Source organism: Macaca nemestrina, chromosome 1 (genome assembly GCF_043159975.1).
Source record: "Macaca nemestrina isolate mMacNem1 chromosome 1, mMacNem.hap1, whole genome shotgun sequence".
NCBI lineage: Eukaryota > Metazoa > Chordata > Mammalia > Primates > Cercopithecidae > Macaca > Macaca nemestrina.
In genome coordinates this window covers 201,950,367-201,972,559 of record NC_092125.1, presented here as the reverse complement: position 1 = coordinate 201,972,559, position 22,193 = coordinate 201,950,367, and the positions used below count along the sequence as shown (strand labels likewise).

Below are 22,193 nucleotides of genomic sequence, written 5' to 3'. Positions count from 1 at the left end.
TGAGCTGAGATCGTGCCACTGCACTACAGCCTGGGCAACAGTGAGACCCTGTGTCAAAAATAAATAAATGTGCTTACCATATAGTTCAACAGTTGCATTCTTGGGTATTTATTTCAGGGAAATTAAAACTCAGGTTAACACAAAACCTGTACATGAATGTTCACAGCAGCTTTATTTGTAGTAGCCAAAAACTGGAAACAAACCAAATGCCTCCAGTAGGTAAATAAACTGGCACACCCATACCATGGAATGGTGCTCTGCAGTTTAAGAAAAAAAAAAAAAGGAACTGTTAATAAATGTAGCAACTTGATTGATCACAAGAGAATTAAGCTGAGTAAAGAAAGCCAGTCTCAAAAGGTTATGTACTATATGATTTCATGAATATAACATTCTTGAAGAAATGAAATAGTGGAGATGAAGACTAGATTAGTGGTAGCCAATGGTGAGAGATGAGGGAAGACGGTGACTGGCTATCAAAGGGTAAGGATCCTCACGATGGAACTGTTCTGTATCTTGACTGTGGTGGTGGTCACATGAATCTGATTAAATTGCATAGAACTAAGCAAATAAGTGCATGTAAAGTTGGTGAAATCCTGATAAAGTCAATTAATTCTTAATTTATTTTGTTTTTTTTTAATGAAACCTGTACAACAAATTTTCTTATTTTAATGTTAATTTTCTGATTGTGATACAGGTATGCAAAATGTTAGGGGGAAAACTGAAGTATACAGGATCACTGTTATTTCTTACAACTGCACATAAATCTACAGTTGCCTTAAAATTAAAAAAAAAAACAAAACTTTTTTCAAAGATGCGAAGCTCTAAGCTCTAAATTGTGCACTAAGGAAAAGATTTGGGAGACCATAGTCGGTATGGCAGAGTATTCTACTGTCCTGGAATGTAAACATTGAGCCCCTATGAAAGGGCTCTTAACAGGCCTTTGGGGGATTTTTTTTCTTAAACCAATACCCAGGCTTTCTATACCCATAGCCAATCTTGTATATAATATATTGTAAATTTGTATTTTTTTCTGGGTTGCTAATCAGTAGCTTCCATCAAATTCTCAAAGGGACCCATGATTCCAAAAAAGGTAAAGAGCCTGTTGGCCTTGTGCTCTTGCTCGAAACAGTAATTTGTTAAATAGAACGAATGAAGTTGTTTCGTAATAGTAAGCTTACCGGACTTCTGATTCTAAAAGATGATACCAACAGAAACGGTGAGAATTACAAATTTGGGGATGATAAAGTTATGTGAGTTGTTTAAGGGAAGTTGAGGGTGTTAACAGTACTTCTTTTTTTTTTTTTTTTTTTTTTTTGAGACAGGTTCTTACTCTGTCACTCAGACTGGACTGCAGTAATGCAATCTTGGCTCACTGCAACCTCTGCCTCCCGGATTCAAGCTATTCTTCTGTCTCAGCCTCCTGAGTAGCTGGGACGACAGGCAAACGCTGGCACACGCCAGCACGCCCAATTTTTAGATTTAGCTAGAGTAAATCTTTAAAGGGTTTAACTAAACCCCAACAGGGTTTCACCATGTTGGCCACAATGGTCTCGATCTCCTGACCTCGTGATCTACCCACCTTGGCCTCCCAAAGTGCTGGGATTACAGGTGTGAGCCACCGCGCCCCAGCCAGTACATTTCTTTAATTTGGTTAATGGTTATAGATCCCTATTGTGTATCAAGCATTGTTCTGTACTAAGAATTATAGATACTCAGCAATGGAAGGAATCCAGAGATTGTTAAACAACAGGCAAAGGAGAAGTGCTGTGTTTAGAAGTGTAGAACCAAGTATATTGGGTGGTCTAGAGGTGGGTATGAAATGAACCCTGACCTTCTAGATCAATTCTGCTGAGAATCTTGCTGTCCTAGAAACACTTGCTCTGGACACCTTAGAAAATCTTGACCATTGTCTTATTCCTTATGTAAGCCATATCAAACGTTTAGTTGGCCGGGCGCGGTGGCTCACGCTTGTAATCCCAGCCCTTTGGGGGGCCAAGGCGGATTGATCACAAGGTCAGGAGATCGAGACCATCCTAGCTAACGTGGTGAAACCCTGCCTTTACTAAAAATAGAAAAATTAGCCGGATGTGGTGGCACGTGCCTGTAGTCACCAGCTACTTGGGAGGCTTAGACAGGAGAATCACTTGAACCCAGGAGGCAGAGGTTGCAGTGAGCTGAAATTGCACCACTGCACTCAAGCGTGCACTGCACTCAAGTGTGGGCGACAGAGCAAGACCCTGTCTCAAAAAAAAAAAAAAGTTCAGTTAATGATATATTTGTAGTAATTTGTTTTTAGTTAACCCAGCCTAGTTGATAAAGTTTGTATGTAATTTTCCCAAACTTCTCTAGTATTAACATTTTTTAATACATTACATCTCTCTCTCGCCCTCTCTCTTTTTTTCTTACTGTTTTTCTTATTAACATTCTCTTTTAAAGTCATACACCATGGCCAGGCGCGGTGGCTCAAGCCTGTAATCCCAGCACTTTGGGAGGCCGAGACGGGCGGATCACGAGGTCAGGAGATCGAGACCATCCTGGTTAACACAGTGAAACCCCGTCTCTACTAAAAACAAAAAACTAGCCGGGCGAGGTGGCGGGCGCCTGTAGTCCCAGCTACTCGGGAGGCTGAGGCAGGAGAATGGCGTGAACCCGGGAGGCGGAGCTTGCAGTGAGCTGAGATCCGGCCACTACACTCCAGCCTGGGTGACAGAGCGAGACTCCGTCTCAAAAAAAATAAATAAATAAAAAAAATAAAGTCATACACCAAGCATGTAGGAGAGCTGGGATTCAAACCCGTTTTGTCTAGCTTCAAAACCTGTGTTCTTTCTTCGGAGACGTATTAAGCAACATGGAAGCTTGCAGTCTGGTTGGGAGGAAAAAAAAAAAAAGTAGAGGGTGGGAAAGGTTAAGTTATAGTAAAAGATGAAGGAAATGTCAAAAGGTTAATTGAATTTACTCTCTTTGGTATAAGAAGTGACTTGGGTTTAAGTGTCTGCTATGTCACTAATTAGTTTTGAGATCTTGGACAAGTTATATAACTTTTCTGAGCCTGAGTTTCTTCATCTGTCAAATGAAGATAATACTGGTTACAAAGACGAAGTGAGATAATAAATACAAAATTCCTGACACATAGAAGGCAGTGGATAAGATATGATTATTCTAAGTGGCCAGGAAACAAATGGGTCACCTCTTGTGTAGTTTACACCTCAGCTTTGTTTTCTGTGGCTCTTGGGACATCCAAGGTCTCCAGAGACCCAAGCAGAGATTACTTAAAGGAGTCAGTTCCAAAAGGGTTATCTAGAAAGTACTTTTGCCTGAGGTTGAACCATTTTTAGGAAACTCCTCCTCGATTTTTTTTCTTCCCGTTTCAGTCTACCCTAGCTCTCCAGGGAAAGCAAGGACAAGGAGAGACATACAGAGTTGAAAAAGAAAAGAGAAAGACCATCAGACCACTGAACATCTGAGACACCCATAAAGCCTCTTTATTACCTTTAGGCTACATACCAGTGTCTGAGGGTATAAATTGTACTTCCCAAAATTTTATAAAAATCAGCTCTTCCTTGCTTAAATAAAGTGTGCCCCCACAAACACACACTCATCAAGAGACAATAGGAAAAGCATGAAATTAGAAGAGGCCCAGTGTGGTGGCTGACGCCTGTAATCCCAGCACTTTGGGAGGCCAAGGTGGGCGGATCACCTGAGATCAGGAGTTGAAGACCAGCCTGACCAACATGGTGAACCCTTGTTTCTACTAAAAATACAAAATTTAGCTGGGCATGGTGGCAGACGCCTGTAATCCCAGCTACTCGGGAGGCTGAGGCAGGGAGAATTGCTTGAACCCGGGAAGCAGAGGTGGCAGTAAGCCAAGATTGCGCCACTTCACTCCAGCCTGGGCGACAGAGTGAGACTTCGTTTCAAAAAAAAAAAAAAAAAGGAGAGAGAAGGCCTGAGTTTTGGGGGTTTTCTAAAGTTTTTTGTTAAATTTTTTTTAGAGACAGGGTCTTGCTCTGTCACCCAAGCTGGAATGCAGTAGCGCCATTATAGCTCACTGCAGCCTCCAACTCCTGGTCTCAAGTGATCATCCTGCCTCAGCCTCTCTAGTAATTGGGACAACAGATACACACCACCACACCGAGCTAATTTAATTTAATTTAATTTTTTTTTACATTTTAGTAAAGATGGGGTCTCACTCTGTTGCCCAGGCAGGTCTCAAGTTCCTGGGCTTAAGCAGTCCTCACACCTCGGCCTCCCAAAGTTCTGGGATTATAGATGTGAGCCCCTGTGCCCAGCCAGGCCTGGGTTTTTAATTCTTAATCTGTTACTTTAACAATTTTATGACCTAGAGATAGTTATTTAACCTCTTTGAGTTTTTATTTCCTCAGATGTAAGTAACTCAGTTCACTGAGTTATTTAACCTCTTTGAGTTTTTGTTTCCTCAGATGTAGGTAACTCAGTTCACTGAGTTATTTTTGAGGATTAGTGAGGTAATAGTTCTATGATATTTGATACATAGTAGGCATCAAATAAATATTCAGCCCCAGTTGAGTCAGGTAGCATGTACCTTTAGTCCTAGCTACTGGGGAGACTGAGGTGGGAGGATCCCTTGAGCTCAGGAGTTCGAGGCTGCAGTGAACTATGATGGTGTCACTGTACTTCAGCCTGGGCAGTAGAGAACCCATCTTTTTTTTAAAAAAAAAAAGTGGGCACAGTAGGTCACGCCTATAATCCCAGCCCTTTGGGAGGCCGAAGTGGAAGGATCATTTGAGTCCACAAGTTCAAGACCAGCCTGGGCAAAATAGGGAGACCCCCTCTCTATTAAAAAAAAAAAAAAAATTAGGCATGGTGGCACACGCCTATGGTTGCAGCTACTGGGGGTGCTGAGGTGGGAGGATCGCCTGAACCCAGGAGGTTGAGGCTACAGTGAGCCATGATTGTGCCACTCATTCCAGCCTGGGTGATAAAGTGAGACCCTGTCTTAAAAAAAGAGAACAATGAAGTGCCCCCCCCCCCCCCGTTTTTTTTTCTTTCTGTGAGACGGAGTCTTGCTCTGTCACCCAGCCTGGAGTGCAGTGGCGCAGTCTCGGCTTACTGTGACCTCCGCCTCCCGGGTTCAAGCAATTCTCTCAGCCTCCCAAGCAGTTGGGACTACAGGAGCATACCAACTCGCCCAGCTCGTTTTTATACTTTTAGTAGAGATGGGGTTTCACCATATTGGTCAGGCTGGTCTTGAACTCCTGACCTCAGGTGATCCACCCGCCTCAACCTCCCAAAGTGCTGGGATTACAGGCGTGAGCCACAGCACCTGGCCCCCTCCACCTGTCTTGAAAGCTCAAGTAGCTTCTTAGTCTTTGCTTGCTTCCTTTTCTTCCCTCTCCCTCTCTCCCTTCATCCCCTCCCTGCCCACTCCCTCGTTCCCCCTCTCTTCCCTTCTTCTTTCCTTTCTCCCTCCTTTCCTCCCTTTCTCCCTTCCTCCCCTCTCCCCTCCCCTCTCCTTCCCTTCTCCTCTCCTGTCTCCCTTCCTCACCCAAACTGGAGTGCAGTTGCACAGTCATCATAGTTCACTGCAGCCTTGAACTCTTGGGCTCAAGCGATCTTCCCCCCACAGCCTCCTGAGTAGCTGGGATTATAGGCATGTACCACTACACCCAGCTAATTAAAAAATATTTATTTATTTATATATTTATTTTTGGTAGTGACAGAGTCTCGCTGTGTTGCCCAGGCTGATCTCAAGCTCCTGGGCCCAAAGCAGTCATCCTGCCTCAGCCTCCCAAAGCACTGGGATTACAATCGCACGTGCTACTGTGCCCAACCAGTGTTTTGCTTTGTAGGTTAAAATTCGGATTCTCTTTTCAACCCTCTGTTTTATTTAAATGATCCTCCTCTGAATTCTCTAAAAATGCTTTGCTTTGCTCTTTTTGAGACAGGGCCTTACTCTTTCACCCAGGCTGGAGAGCAGTGGCATGATCTTGGCTCACTACAGCCTCCAACTCCTTATCCTCCTGTCTCAGCCTCCCAAATAGCTGGGACCACAGGCACATACCACCATGCCTGATTAATTTGTTATTTTTTTGTAGAGAAGGGGTCTCACTATGTTACCTGCCGTGGTCCCAAACTCCTGGGCTCCAGTGATCCTTCTGCCTCAGCTTCCCCGAATGCTGAGATTACAGGTGTGAGCTACCATGCCTGGCCACTGCTGTTCTTTAAAAAGTTGTGAAATCATATGACAGAAGGATTCTAAGATCTGACTAGTTCAAAAATAGAAGAATCCATGCTATAGAAAGGTCTTATATTATCACAGTGGTCTTTAAGAAATGAAAAAATGAAAGGCCTTAAATTCACAGAGTGTATTACATTGCATATAAACACACCTTCCTGTAGGAGTATAACAAATTAACAGACTTTGAGTTGTCTTGCACTGACCAAGATTTCTGGAAAGTGGTATAAAATATAGCCAAAAGTTCTAACTCAATGGTAGCCCTAGGAAGCACAAAGCGACATAGATAAAATGAAGTATCTAGTTTGTTCCACATTTCTTTTGTTGTTGTTGTGATGGAGTATCGCGCTGTTGCCCAGGCTGGAGTGCAGTGGCATGATTTCAGCTTGCTGCAACCTCTGCCTCCTGGGTTCGAGAAATTCTCATGCCCTCAGCCTCTCAGGTAGCTGGGATTACAGGTGTGAGCCACCGCCATGCCTGGTTATTGATGTGTGTGTGTATATATGTACACATATATACACACACATATGTACATATATACACACACATATATACACATATATATACACACACACATATATATATATTTTTTTGAGACGGAGTCTCGTTCTGTCACCCAGGCTGGAGTGCAGTGGTGCGATGTTTGCTCACACTCACTGCAAGCTCTGCCACTTCCTGGGTTCACGCCATTCTCCTGCCTCAGCCTCCCAAGAAACTGGGACAACAGGCGCCCGCCACCACGCCCGGCTAATTTTTTTGTATTTTTAGTAGAGACGGGGTTTCACCGTGTTCGCCAGGATGGTCTCCATCTCCTGACCTCGTAATCCGCCCACCTCGGCCTCCCAAAGTGCTGGGATTACAGGCGTGAGCCACTGCGCCCGGCCTATATATAATTTTTTGAGATGGAGTCTCGCCCTCTCGCCCAAGCTAGAGTACAATGGCACAATCTCGGCTCACTGCAGCCTCTGCCTCCCGGGTTCTAGCAATTCTCCTCCCTCAGCCTCCTGGGTAGCTGGGATTACAGGCGCATGCCACCACGCCTGGCTAATTTTTGTATTTTTAGCAGAGATAGGATTTCACCATGTTGACCAGGCTGATCTCGAATTTTTGGCTTCAAGTGATCCGCCCACCTCAGCTTCCCAAAGTGCTGGGATTACAGGCGTGAGCCACCGCGCCTGGCCTATATATATATAAAATATATATATATATATAAAAAATATATATATATAAAATATATATAAATATATATATATATATATATTTTTTTTTTTTTAAGTAGAGACGGGGTTTCACTACGTTGGTCAGGCTGTTCTTGAACTCCTGACCTCAGGTGATCTGCCCACCTTGGCCTCCCAAAGTGCTGGGATTATGCGCGTGAGCTACCACTCCCGGCCTGTTCCACGTTATTAAAAACTCCTTGGCGATGTTCTCAGATCAGAATTATGGCATCTTTGTTCTTCTAGGACTTCGAGGATTGAGTACCTAAGTTTTCCAGTCTGAGAACTTAGAAAGTGGTGTAGTCAAGTACAGCAGGCTCAAAAAGATTGATCAGAAAAAGTTTATATTAACAGCAGGAGAAAAGAGGTAGAGGTCAGGATCTGCCACCAAACAGTAAGGGTTAGGGTTAGGATTACCCTCACAAGTAAAGTGTTGAATGAAGCATTACTCTATTAATTGTAAGGTCAAATTTGTTTTCTATTCTAGGCAGTGAAACATAAGATTGTGAAGAGTACTGTCATTTACAGTTCTTCTTGTAGGATTAAAGGTTTTAATTAAGGATATTTACAGTTCGTCAGCAATTTTAATTGTCAGGAAACCAGAGAGTTATGTGCTCTATTAGTTCATGGTATAGTATAGCATCTGAAATTAGGCTTTTTAACAAACAAGACTTCAGTCTGAAATTCTAAATTCTGTATAGCATGTCTGAGTCCATTACTTTGCTTCATCTATATATTTCAGAGCTGCAGCTCTCTCAACATTTATTTTAAAAACTCCCAGTGCGGTGGCTCACACCTGTAATCCCAGCACTTTGGGAGGCTGTGGTGGGTGGATCACTTGAAGTCACACCAGCCCAGCCAACATGGTGAAACCCCATCTCTACTAAAAATACAAAAAAAAAAGTTAGCCGGGCATAGTGGTGCATGCCTGTAGTTCCAGCTACTTGGAAGGCTGAGGCAGGAGAGTCGCTTGAACCCGGGAAGCAGAGGTTCCAGTGAGCAGAGATTGTGCCACTGCACTCCAGTCTGGGTGACAGAGCGAGACTGTGTCTCAAAAAATAATAATAATTAGTAAATAAATAAAAACTGTTAAGGGTATACATTTGCAGAACGTGTTTGAGGTAGGGTATGTTTATACTTTAAGCCAATGATTTTCAAAGTATGGTCCCTGCACCAGCAGTATCAGAATTACCTGGGAACTTGTTGGAATTGCAAATTCCTAACACAAATCCCAGACTGGGTTTGAGGCCCAGCAGTCTAGTTTAATAAGCCCTCTTCTAGGTGATTCTGATGCATGAAGAAGTTTGGGAACCCTAGTCTTAAAATTCTAGAACATGGGAATATTATGTGATATTCTATTACAGAGTATTTTCTGATATTTAGAATGTTCCACTGATTTTAGGGAGTATATGTATTTTAACTATTCTCAGTGAATCATATAAGCTTTCAGTTGCTGCTCATTCCTTGGGCACTTTTCCCTCATCTCTGTTAGAACTCCTGTTATAGCACTTAACTATACTTCATTGCCACCCCTATAGTCTGGGAGCTCCAGTATATAAACAGTGAAGACAGAGACCAGTCTGACTCGCTCTGTTGTATCTCCTGTGCTTTGCAAGACAGATGCCTGGCTCTTAGTAAGTCCTCCATAGTGGTTAATGATTGTACCTATTATAGCTCTCCCTTCATCTGCCTCTCCATACCGTAGGAAGCACTCAAACACTTGCAGTCACTCAATGAATGAAGTTCCTTAATGGTAGGAAATCTTTTTTTTTTTTTTTTTTTTTTTTTTTTTTTTTTTTTTTTTTTTTTTTTTTTTGAGACGGAGTCTTGCTCTGTCACCCAGGCTGGAGTGCTGTGGCCGGATCTCAGCTCACTGCAAGCTCCGCCTCCCGGGTTCCCGCCATTCTCCTGCCTCAGCCTCCCGAGTAGCTGGGACTACAGGCGCCCGCCACCTCGCCCGGCTAGTTTTTTGTACTTTTTAGTAGAGACGGGGTTTCACCGTGTTAGTCAGGATGGTCTCGATCTCCTGACCTTGTGATCCACCCGTCTCGGCCTCCCAAAGTGCTGGGATTACAGGCTTGAGCCACCGCGCCCGGCCAGTAGGAAATCTTTTTGTATGCCAAGTTTCTATCTAATGAAACTGTCTTAACCTGCGAATTGAAAGTACTTTTGGGTGATGATGGATATATCTGTGGCCATAATGGTGGTGATAGTTTCATGGGTGTATACTTATCTCCAAACTCATCATGAATTGTATACATTAATTATGTATGGGTTTTTACATATCAGTTATACTTCAATAAAATGTTTTTTTAGAAAGTACCTTGTGGCTGGGCCGGGCGCGGTGGCTCATGCCTGTAATCCCAGCACTTTGGGAGGCTGAGGCAGGTGGATCACCTGAGGTCGGGAGTTCAAGACCAGCCTGACCAACATGGAGAAACCCCGTCTCTACTAAAAATACAATATTAGCTGGGCATGGTGGCACATGCCTGTAATCCCTGCTACTTGGAAGGCTGAGGCAGGAGAATCGCTTGAACCCAGGAGGCAGAGGTTACAGTGAGCCAAGATTGCACCATTGCACTCCAGCCTGGGCAACAGGAGTGAAACTCCGTCTCAAAAAAGTACCTGGTGCATTTTGTATCGTTTAGACATTGGCTGAATTTGGGCTAGATAATGGTGACGATATATTAAGTACTTTATGAAAAATTGCCTTTAATTGGGCATATCTACATATTTTATTAACTTCTCTTACGTCACACAACTAGTGAGTAGCAGAGTAAGAACAAGGTCTTTCAGACTCTTAAGGACTAGTATCTAGAGTACTAATGTCACTGTGGAACTTTAATGGAACTATCCATTGTATATTTAGATTATTGATTTTTGCTTTTTTCAAGGTAAGATTATATTTTGTCTTGATGCAGATTTTAATTTTTTGTTTGTTTCTTTATTCTCCTTTCCCCATCTCACCCAATTAATTTTGTTAAATCGATTTAAGAAACATTTAAATGTCTCTATTCTCACGTGAGGCTTCAGGTGAGGTTAGAAGAGCACACTACTTTTATTAGAAGCAGGCTTTGGGCTTTCTAATCAACTTCATATAACTTTAGTACTTTCAGCTAGTTTCTTTCTGAAATTGGCACATTCATGTGTACTATTTTTTTTTTTTTTTTTTTTTGAGACGGAGTCTCGCTCTGTCGCCCAGGCTGGAGTGCAGTGGCACAATCTCAGCTCACTGCAAGCTCCGCTCCACCTCCTGGGTTCACGCCATTCTCCTGCCTCAGCTTCCCAAGTAGCTGGGACTACAGGCGCATGCCACCACGCCCGGCTAATTTTTTGTAATTTTAGTAGAGACGGGGTTTCACCATGTTAGCCAGGATGGTCTCGAACTCCTGACCTCATGATCCACCCGCCTCGGCCTCCCAAAGTGCTGGGATTACAGACGTGAGCCACCGCGCCCGGCCTTCATGTGTACTATTTGGTCTCACTATATTGTACTTCATGTTATTGCTTTAAGCAGACTTCAAAATTTGCTTTTATTTACCAGAGCAAAAATTTAAATTGTTTTTCCTATTCAGAAATTGAGAAGATTCAGAAAGGAGACTCAAAAAAGGACGATGAAGAGAATTACTTGGATTTATTTTCTCATAAGAACATGAAACTGAAAGAGCGAGTGCTGATACCTGTCAAGCAGTATCCCAAGGTAAGGCAAAAAGTGCCTTGCATCTTTGAGTTATCTTTATAGTTACGAGAGAGTCATGGACTCCTGGGGATTGTGATGCTTTAGAAACTTAAGCCTGTGAAGCTTCTCTTTCATGCTTGCAGTACCTGTTTCTGGCAATTGAAATATCTAAGTTCTTAACTAAACATAGTTATAGCCAGGAAGGAAATGTAATAATCTTTTTATTATCAAAAAGTTTCTTTCTCTAATGACTGCTCAGGCTACAAGTTCAAAGAAAAAAAAAAATAAAACCTGAAGAGTTGCTCTCTGTCAAAAGACTAACCTGAAATCTAAATAAAAGGAAATATAATACAAATCCTCAATTGGATGAAGTTAATTTTATTTTCTTACTAAAAGTTTACTTTTAAGTAAATGCTTTTTTTCTTCCTTTTTTTTTTTTTTCCTTAGGAAAGCAATTAGTTACATTTAGTTTATCCAGCGTGCTATCAAAGGGTGCTATATAGTCTCTTCTGTTCTGAGGTCACTGCGTTAACAATGTTTATGTATGTTAAGGCATGCATAAACAGGCACAGTGGCTCATGCCTGTAATGCCAGCACTTTGGGAGGCCAATGCAGGCAGATTACTTGAGCCCAGGAATTCAAGACCAGCCTAAGCAACATAGCAAAACCGTATCTCTACAAAAAATACAAAAATTAGCCTGATATGGTGATGTGCACCTATAGTCCCGGCTACTCCAGAGGCTGAGGCGGGAGGATCACTTGAGCCCAGGAAGTCGAGGCTGCGGTGAGCCATGATCATGTCACTACACTTTGGCCTGGGCAACAAAGTGAGAGCCTGTCTCAAAATAAAGTAAAAAATAAAATAGTAAAGGTCTTAGTGTATTATGGAAGATGGCCAGAATACATCAGAAAAGCCAAATTCAGGTCTAGGAACTGCCACTTTCTAGTTTCATAATCTTAAACTAATCACTTTATTAATATGGCTTCAGCGTCCTTCAGTAAAACGGGAATGGTAATACTCTACCTTTGCAGGGTTGTTTAAAATCAAATGAGGTAATTTATGTGGAGATGTTTTTATATAGTAGCATGTATATTTAGAAATCCTTTATTTTCTGTCAGTTCAATTTTGTGGGGAAGATTCTTGGACCACAAGGGAATACAATCAAAAGACTGCAGGAAGAGACTGGTGCAAAGATCTCTGTGTTGGGAAAGGGCTCAATGAGAGACAAAGCCAAGGTAAGCTCACATTAGTGAGGCAAGAGGACATCCTAATGCCTTCTACTTGCCCAGAATGCAGTATAGATGCCTTATAGAGGCAAGAATTTTGTGTATGTACAGAATGTGGCTCCTTTAAGTGTGCATTGGGTGCAAGAGATTATACACCAAGTTAATTTACTTGCTTGGCAACCCTGGAAGAGCCTAGGTGTGCCCTGGTGATAGTTTTCTTTTGGACTTTTGACTGCATAGTAATGGACAGAGCAGTAGCATCTTGTGCATTGGTAGGATTGTCTGGGAAAACTTGAAAGGGGAGCTGGATATACTAAAACTTAGTCTAAAGCAGACAAAAGACACTAAAAGGCAAACAGCACACCCCCTTTTTTGTAACCTGGAAAAGTGAGAACAATAGTGTTGTGAGAGCAGAAGAGTTTGAGGATTAGTTGGTTTGTTTTATAGCCGGCTGGAATGTGAGGCTCACTAAAAGAATGTATTCCAAAAGGAGCCATGAGTAATCCTGACTACAGAATCTAATGAGTCTTTTCCCATGCCATAGCCGCATATACTGTGTACTCTGTGACAAGAAACTTCTCACCAAAACAGAATGGTCTTAGCCTTCTGGGGTCACTTTATTTGATGAGATATGCCTGCTACAGTCCGAAAACCTATTCTTTCAATCCTCCTTTTATGTAGCCTAATGGACACGTGTTTGTTTTCTCAGGTCATTTCTTACTAGATGCATATAGTTAGGGCTGAAGTGTGTTGTTCTAGCTAATGAGATTTACATGAGCTTTTCTTCTCTCTGTCCTGACTTCTTTCTTCCCCTAGCACTCCCTAGACCATATAAGCAGATAAGCAGAGCTCGTGGTGATTAACAGCTCTACCTGAGATTTAAAAACAAATGCTTGGCACACAGCTATTATCTGAATAGAGACTAGAATTAAGTTTTTCTTCTTTATGCTTTTAGTAAGAGCTCCAGTGGATATCTCAGGGATTTAAGATGACAATTAACTGTTAGCAGCAGACCATGTGCAAGTTTAGCAGGCTGTGCAAATTACTGTTCTTCAGAGCTTGTTTCACTTTTTTTTTTTTCTTGAGACGGAGCCTTGCTCTTGCCCAGGCTGGAGTGCAGTGGCGCAACCTCCAACTCCCGGGTTCAAGCGATTCTCCTGCCTCAGCCTCCTGAGTAGCTGGGATTACAGGCAAGCATCACCATGCCCGGCTAATTTTTGTATTTTTAGTAGAGGTGAGGCTTCATCACGTTGGTCAGGCTGGTCTGGAACTCCTGACCTAGTGATCCGCCCACCTCGGCCTCCCAAAGTGCTGGGATTACAGGCATGAGCCACCATGCCTGGCTGCTTGTTTTACTTTCTTAAACTTTACTGTTTTTCTTTCTTTCTTTTTTTTTTTTTTAAATTCTTCTCAGCTCATACCAATTAAACTTTACTGTTAGTTTAATTAGACATTGGGGATATTTCTTGCTGTTCCTTTGGCTTAGAGGTAAAGGTGTTGTTTTCTCCCTAGTCCATGTGGTGTGACGTTTCTCTGCATTTTTCCATAGGAGGAAGAGCTGCGCAAAGGTGGAGACCCCAAATATGCCCACTTGAATATGGATCTGCATGTCTTCATTGAAGTCTTTGGACCCCCATGTGAGGCTTATGCTCTTATGGCCCATGCCATGGAGGAAGTCAAGAAATTTCTAGTACCGGTAAGGAAATCCATATCCTGTGTCTTCTGAGCAAAAGAGAACTGGGATCTTATGCTGTTGTGAAGGTAGGGTTTCTTAACTAAGGTCTCTGCATAACCTGTATGTATACCAAATTCTGCATTTATGTTCATTTTCCTGCGGTAGTTCATTGCTTGTACCTAGTTCTCCAAGCATTATGCTCCAAGGCCACTCTGTCCCTCCTTGTCTAATGTGGTAGTCATTGTGTACCGGTATCTGTTGTCAGTATCTCGGGTCCACAATGTGCCTGCATTCTGATACTTGGTTAACTACGGTTTAACAGGGTCTTCACCTAGCTGAGTATTTTGGTAGTAGTGTGGAACAAGGAGATTGTATTAAGAAGGTGACTAAGGTGCGTCCCTGCACTCAAGAAGTTTATGCTGTAGAGAGTAGAGGCTAGCAGCAAGAAGCTTATAACATCTAGTGTTACTGAGTTAAATTCTGAGCACACTTAGGGATTTCTTTCCTGGAGGAGTTTGCTGAGGATGAGTTTGGTTTGGAAGAGGTTGACTGTTGATGTTTCACAGATTGGTGAGCAGCTTTTTTCAGACTATAACTGAGGACTAGATAGAGATAGGACAGGCCAGTTTATCTATCTTGCTTATTACCATCTTTAAATACTTGGTTGGAACGTTACTTTGAATAAATAGGAAATGGTACTGTTTTTGCCTTTTAGCAAGGCCAGGTGGTTGTCAGAGTTAACATACTACTGTTGAATATTTAATAACAAGGATGAATCTGGAAGCTTATGAAGGATTTGGAATATTATTCAACTAGAATTGAGTAAGTGTCATGTGTTCATCAGAAAACTGAGAGGTGGTAAGATACAGTCCTTGGTTTTCTTGAATGTTAAATGAGGGAGTTGGAACTAAATGTAGTGTCAGAGGATGTGAAAATTGATAGAGCAAAAATTTATAGGCAGTGTGGGCCGGACACGGTGGGTAACGCCTATAATCCCAACAATTTGGGAGGCCGAGGTGGGCAGATCACCTGAGGTCGAGAGTTTGAGACCAGCCTGACCAACGTGGTGAAACCCCGTCTCTACTAAAAATTAGCTGGGCGTGGTGGCGCCCAGCTACTCAGGAGGCTGAAGCAGGAGAATCGCTTGAACCCAGGAGGCAGAGGTTGCGGTAAGCCAAGATTGTGCCATTGGACTCCAGCCTGGGCAACAAGAGTAAAACTCCTTTTCCAAAGAAAATAAAAATTTCAGGCATTTTGTACCCGTAATGCTGAACTCCAAGGATGCCAACAGTCTCAAATGTCTTCGCAGCTGCTTTGCTTTCAAGTACCTCATCTTCATTAGAATGTTCGACGTGAAACAGACCATTTGACATATCCTAGAGAAAAACACAGCTGGTTAATCTTGCTCAAGGGAATTCTTTTTACTCTTTTTGGGGTGTTCTATTGATCACCCAAGCATTCAATTTCCAAAGGACTGCAGAGGGAATACCCATCTTCTCTCTTTATTGTTAGTCTCCCTCATATTCCTCAGAAGGCTTAGGTTTGTGAGGCTTCCATGTAAGTGAATCTTTTGAAAAAGATGCCTGCCGGGGAGATGGGGGTTTCCTCAGTGTTGCTCTGGTAGTTGGAGGAGTCTGAGGAATGGTCTGGCATTAGTTACTTGATTCTCCAAGGTGTGAGTCTCAAGCAGCAGTAATGTGTAAGGTAGGAGCCGGACAATTGAGGGGGGCATCAAAGACTAGCATCATCTATGGAAACTGTATACATCTGGGATGTGTAAAAATGCATGAAGTATTAAGACTGAATGGCTCTCAACAGGAAGTGTGAAAAGATTTGCAAATGGCATTTGGCTTGATTTTTCCCTCTTGTGGAGGAAAAAAAAGTGAGATTATTTTTGCATCTGTGACTAGAGCCCTCCATTTTCCCCTTAGAATAATTAATTATACCAGTAATGCCTCACAGTGCAGTAGAAAGAGCACTGGATGTATATCTGTCTCTGTATGTCTTCCTGGACAGGTTATCATTTCATTTTTCTGAACTTCAGGTTTTTCATCCAAACATTTCTTAAATATCTGTCAGATGTCTGATACTATGCTTCGGTGTAAAGTTACAAAAATGGCTCCTGAAGAGCTTACAGTTTAGTGACAGACAATTCTAAAATGATGTGGTAAGTGCTTGCATGTAGGGAATTACGTGGTACTTTGAGAAAAGAGGAGTTGTAGGAATGGCATCAAGAGAAGGTTTTTCAAGAGACACTTATTTAGACAAGTCTTACAAGGATGAGTTAAGAATCCCTCAGGTGGACAAAAAAGACAGTATAAGGACAAAAAAGCCTGTTGATCCAACACCTAGATTTTGAGACAGGTAATTCTGAATTCACATCTAGAGTCTGCCATTTATTAGCTCTATGTTCTTAAGCTGGTTGATGTATACTCTTTGAGTCTGTTTTCTTAACTGTAAAATGTGGAGATCTGCCTACTTCAGGGACATTTTGAAGATAAAACTGAAAAGTCTATATAAAGTTTATTATATGGAGCCAAGTGCATACAGCTCCATTAATGGTAGTGGCTTTTATTATTCCAGGAAGAGGAAACTATTTGCAAAGAATGGATGTGTAAGAGTATGCCAGGCTCTGAACTACAAGTTGTTCAGTCTGGCTTGTGGAGAGGTTATATATATAGAACGAATGGAAGTGATCCAGAGAGCTAGGCAGGGAGCACATTATGAATAATGAGGAGTCTGCCGTCAAGACTTTTCTCGGCCGGGCACGGTGGCTCAAGCCTGTAATCCCAGCACTTTGGGAGGCCGAGACGGGCGGATCACGAGGTCAGGAGATCGAGACCATCCTGGCTAACACGGTGAAACCCCGTCTCTACTAAAAATACAAAAAAAAATAAGCCGGGCGAGGTGGCGGGCGCCTGTAGTCCCAGCTGCTCGGGAGGCTGAGGCAGGAGAATTGCGCGAACCCGGGAGGCGGAGCTTGCAGTGAGCGGAGATCTGGCCACTGCACTCCAGCCTGGGCGACAGAGCCAGACTCCGTCTCAAAAAAAAAAAAAAAAAAAAAGACTTTTCTCAAAGAGGTGACAGGTAGGGTGCCATTTGACTTCAGAGAATGAATGATGTGAGACCTCATCTGGGCTCTCAAAGCTGTTCTTAGAATTCAAGGCTCCCATGGGCCGGATGGTTTCTCAGTAGAAACTGTAGATATTACACAATACTCGTATCTTTCATTCCCAGGACATGATGGATGATATCTGCCAGGAGCAATTTCTAGAGCTGTCCTACTTGAATGGAGTACCTGAACCCTCTCGTGGACGTGGGGTGCCAGTGAGAGGCCGAGGAGCTGCACCTCCTCCACCACCTGTTCCCAGGTAAAAATAATGGAGACACCCAGAAATAAGATGTAAATTTGACTACTAGTATCATCTCTTTTAGTGGTGCTCTTATGTCTCACTTAGGAAGGTTCTCAGGATTTGTACGTCGCATCGAGAATAGAATTCTACAACCAGACATGATGGCTCACGCCTGTAATCCCAGCATTTTGGGAGGCTAAGGCAGGCAGATCACCTGACATTAGGAGTTTGAGACCGGCCTGGTCAATGTGGCGAAACCCAGTCTCTACTAAAAATACAAAAATTAGCCAGGTGTGGTGCTATACACCTGTAATCCCAGCTACTCAGGAGGCTGGGGCAAGAGAATTGCTTGAACCCAGGAGACAGAGGTTGCAGTGAGCCAAGATCATGCCACTGCGCTCCAGCCTGGGTGATAGAGCAAGACTCCATTTCAAAAAAAAAAAAAGGAGTTCTAGCTCTTGGGCACTTTGACGATAGCCAAGTGCTGCAGTCTAGCTGAAACTTTTGGTCTTCTAATTTTGGACAATCCTAGCATTTTTTAATGGTCTGACTTTAAAATTCTACCTTTTGTGACTGACCTTTATGGAGTATTCAGACTCTTCAGACCCTACCCAAGGCAGTGCAGTGATGAACTGGTCCACTGTAGGACCTGGGGGATCTTGCAGTGTGGGTCCTTTACCCTGTACATTCCTCCGTGCTTTAATAATAGTTAACGCTTCATGAAATCTGCTTAACTCCAGAATTTATAAACAAATCAGAACATAAAAGTCTGTTTATAAAAAGCTCCATTTAAAATAAACTTTCATTTTGTAGGGGCCGTGGTGTTGGACCACCTCGGGGGGCTTTGGTACGTGGTACACCAGTAAGGGGAGCCATCACCAGAGGTGCCACTGTGACTCGAGGCGTGCCACCCCCACCTACTGTGAGGGGTGCTCCAGCACCAAGAGCACGGACAGCGGGCATCCAGAGGATACCTTTGCCTCCACCTCCTGCACCAGAAACATATGAAGAATATGTAAGAAATTTGAACAATATGCCCTTTCCCAATACCTAGAAGGCTGCCAAAGGAAATTGAATGACAGGGCCTCGGTCCTTTATGTGGGTGTCATGGGCTGCCTGTAAGATTTGCAATCTGCCCTCTTCTTTTGCAGTGAATGTTGAACTATTAGAAGATTTTTCCATTTTAGGCATGGTTTTACTATAGGCCTGTAGATTAAACAAGAAATAAGATGTACCTTAATGTAGTGTTTTATAATGAATTTCTTACTACTAGTACTGATAATACTAAAGTTTGATTTTGTACTTCCTGCCCACACTTGTTCTATGGCATATCGTATTTGTTTGGGTTTTCTTTGTTTAGTAACCCTTTCTCTTTTGGCTATCCTACAGTTAGGCATTAACATTTTGGAGGGAAATGTCATGTCCTTTTAATTCAGAAGCCTACCTACTCCCATGGGATGTAATTACCTTTCCTATTCTATGATTTTGATCTTTTATTTCTTTTTTTTTTTTTTTTTTTTTTTTTTGGTTGGTGTTGTTCTAGGGATATGATGATACATATGCAGAACAAAGTTACGAAGGCTACGAAGGCTATTACAGCCAGAGTCAAGGGTGAGTCAGGCAGTATAAGCACTGTTTTGTGTCCTAAGGATGGATGGAGGGAGTTGGAGGAACAGAGAGATTTAGACAGCACAACCCTGAGGAGCAGAATGGTTCACCTTTTGAGGATATCTCCTGTGCAACCCCCACAACTCTGACTGGTCTTGAACTTGAGTTCAAGCAGTCCTGCCACTTTAGCCTCCCTAGTAGCTGGGGTTACAGGTGCATGCCACCATGCAGTGCTTTCCTCTGCTTTTGACATCTGTGAAGCACACACTTGGATTTGTAAATTTGGATAACTGAACCTTAAATTTTAATTTAGAACCTGAGAGTAACAGATGAAAAATTTCCAAGCTGTGACTACATGGAAACAAGGAGAAATGCCTTTACATTATTTTGATTTATTATTTTAAAATATCAAAACCACATTAAAGTTGATAAAATTTTACAAGAAACTTGAATTCCATTACCATAACTTACCATAAATTCCATTACCATAATCTTTTCTGCATTTCTCTTTAAGACTATTTCCTTGTGTGTCCATATATATAGCTTACCTGTGAATTGATTGAAAAAGAGTCCCAGAATTCTACGGCAGTGATAAGACAGTTCTTTTTTCCTTCTGGTGAGCCCTATGAGTACATGTATATGTATGCTATATTAAAAGGGTCGATTTAGGATTGTGCTTTTTCACTTTATATTCTGTGGTATCCATTTTTCTTTGCAGTAGTTGTCATAATTATTTTATAAGTACATAGTATATACATATATTGGAAATATTTTGTGGTTTAGGGATGGGGCAGAATAAGTATTTTCCTGTATTAATACACATAGTAAAATGACTGAAATGTGGAAGTATTTGAGAGAAAGGTGAAACTAAAACATAGTTACTCTGTAGCTTCCTAACACTCTGTCTTTGGCTTTCAGGGACTCAGAATATTATGACTATGGACATGGGGAGGTTCAGGATTCTTATGAAGCTTATGGTATGTCTTTATCTCTGTGGTGGGGCAGAATGTACAATTAAGTGCCTGGGAGAATGCTGGTGACTAAAGTATTGAGAGTCAGGCAAACACACCTAAGGATAAACCTTTAGAAGGCCAAGATTTTGCTCAATGTGACAGTGAGAGTTCCACGGTACTTCAATTTTGCAGTACATGGTAAAAAGAGGGACTGCTAAAGTGAGGTGGGGTATCGCTATTCTTGGAAGGGTAGTGTGTGTCTTAAACGAGGGCTCAAGACCAGCTTGGTCTGATTGGAGCAGCAGACTTATAAGCTAATGTTGATTTTTTTCTACTTTAGGCAGGGAAATAGCTAGACCTGGGTTGTATTTCTGGGCCTTTGCTGCCAATATCTAGGCCACTTTGGTAGATAACAAGAACTTAATCATACACAACTGTACTCATCTACCCCATTTCATTAAAAAAATAAATTTAGATCTAATTGAAAAGAATGTCATTGTAAAGGAGATGTCAGCTGAAAGGGACCTAGATGGCAAGCAGCTAGCCAGACCAGGTTTGGGGGGCAAGAATAGTATTAGGGCCAGGCGTGGTGGCTCATGCCTGTAATCCCAACACTTTGGGAGGCCGAGGTGGGTGGATCACCTGAGGTGAGGAGTTCGAGACCAGCCTGGCCAAGATGGTGAAACCCTGTCTCTACTAAAAATAGCAAAAAATTAGCCGGGCGTGGTGGCAGGCACCTATAATCCCAGCTACTCGGGAGGCTGAGGCATGAGAATCACTTGAAGCTGGGAAGCGGAGGTTGCAGTGAGCTGAGACCACACCATTGCACTCCTGCCTGGGCAACAAGAACAAAACTCCATCTCAAAAAAAAGAAATAGTGCCTATTGGAATCAGATTAGAGGCTGTAGGGGCAAGAGCCAATTCAGGACAGTACTGGCACCAAGCTCCTTGTTGGCTTGAAGACATCTCAACACAGTCCTTGATCCCAAAAGAGCTATGGAGGCTGCAGCAGCATCAGGACAAGGGTGCGTTCCCTGAGGTTTGGTTAAAAAAACATTGCTCATGTGTGTCCTCAAGAGCCAGTTATGGCCCTGTGTTAATAGGCCTCATTGGGAATACTGTGTGGCAGTGGATGCAGCTAGAGCTACCTTTTTAGTGTGAGGTGTTTTCAGCATACCTGAGGGACTTCCAGAGAGTCCTTGGCAGGGGCTCATCAATTGACAATTCACACTAAGATACTGGTTGACAATCTCCCCTTATCCCTAGCTGAAAAAGAGGAGCCCCTTAGGGCCTCCCAGAGACAGACAAGCTGAGCCCAACTCAGCACAGTATGAAGTAGCCAATCAGCTGCTTGCCCAAGGAAACTGTTTTTACCAGTTTTAGCGAAATAGCACTGGACAGTTGCCAATCACTAAGACGGCTTTGCTCTGCTCATATACCACTATTTAGAAGGGCAGTGTGATTGCACCCAAGTATTTCCCACCATCAGTGAGGCAGTACAGTGGGGCCTCTGTATGTGTTTGACTAAATTGCATTTCTGTTTTGCTGGAGAAAAGACCAAACTGAAGAGGCAGGCTTTTCTTTGTGCTCCTGATATGATGTTGCCACAGTTAATCTGTTCTGATCTCTGCTTTGATTAACAGAATTAGAAAAATAAACTGTCCAGGATGATCTGTATACGTCAGGAAAAAAAAAGAAACTGTCTTGTTGATACCCAGAAGCCACTTGGAAAGTGATGGACATATGTGTTACACTAGGGGTATAATTAGGGTTCTGTGTGACTTTAGATCTATATAGGAGTTTGAGGCCTATAAAGATGGAGGCAGATACTTGTGAATACAGGCAGCTGGAAAAATACTTCAGGATGAACTAGAGTGTGTAAGGTGTGGGAAGAATAAGCTTAAATGCAATTTATTTTCGTAAGAGGTCACCTCTAGAAATATGTGATCATATTCCTCAGGCTTTTCCCTGTCACAAAGGAGAAACATTTGAGGATGTGAACCACATTGTCTGGCTTCTCTCAACTGTCAACTTAAGAAAGGAGATAAGGAATTACCTTTTTTTTTTTTTTTTTTTTTTTTGAGATGGAGTCTGGCTCTATCGCCCAGGCTGGAGTGGAGTGGCATAATCTCAGCTGACTGCAACCTCTGCCTCCCAGGTTCCAGCGATTCTCCTGCCTCAGCCTCCTGAGTAGCTGGGATTTCAGGCGCGCGCTACCATGCCTGGCTAATTTTTGTATTTTTAATAGAGATGGGGTTTCACCCTGT

The 22,193-nt window shown here is 42.5% G+C and overlaps 1 protein-coding gene across 4 annotated transcripts in view; it reads left to right on the top strand.

Annotated features, from left to right (window-relative positions):
- LOC105494624 (KH RNA binding domain containing, signal transduction associated 1) overlaps positions 1-22,193 on the top strand; it is a 47,363-nt gene that overhangs the window by 5,093 nt on the left and 20,077 nt on the right. For all 4 annotated transcript variants that reach the window (XR_011623688.1, XR_011623686.1, XR_011623683.1 and 1 more), the window contains exons 2-8: positions 11,007-11,131; positions 12,230-12,346; positions 13,887-14,033; positions 17,250-17,383; positions 18,179-18,380; positions 18,909-18,976; positions 19,892-19,950. Coding sequence is in view for 1 of the 4 variants with exons in the window: in XM_071096952.1 (XP_070953053.1) it covers positions 11,007-11,131; positions 12,230-12,346; positions 13,887-14,033; positions 17,250-17,383; positions 18,179-18,380; positions 18,909-18,976; positions 19,892-19,950 (852 nt within the window). In the remaining 3 variants the exon portion in view is untranslated. The remainder of the gene's footprint in view (positions 1-11,006; positions 11,132-12,229; positions 12,347-13,886; positions 14,034-17,249; positions 17,384-18,178; positions 18,381-18,908; positions 18,977-19,891; positions 19,951-22,193) is intronic.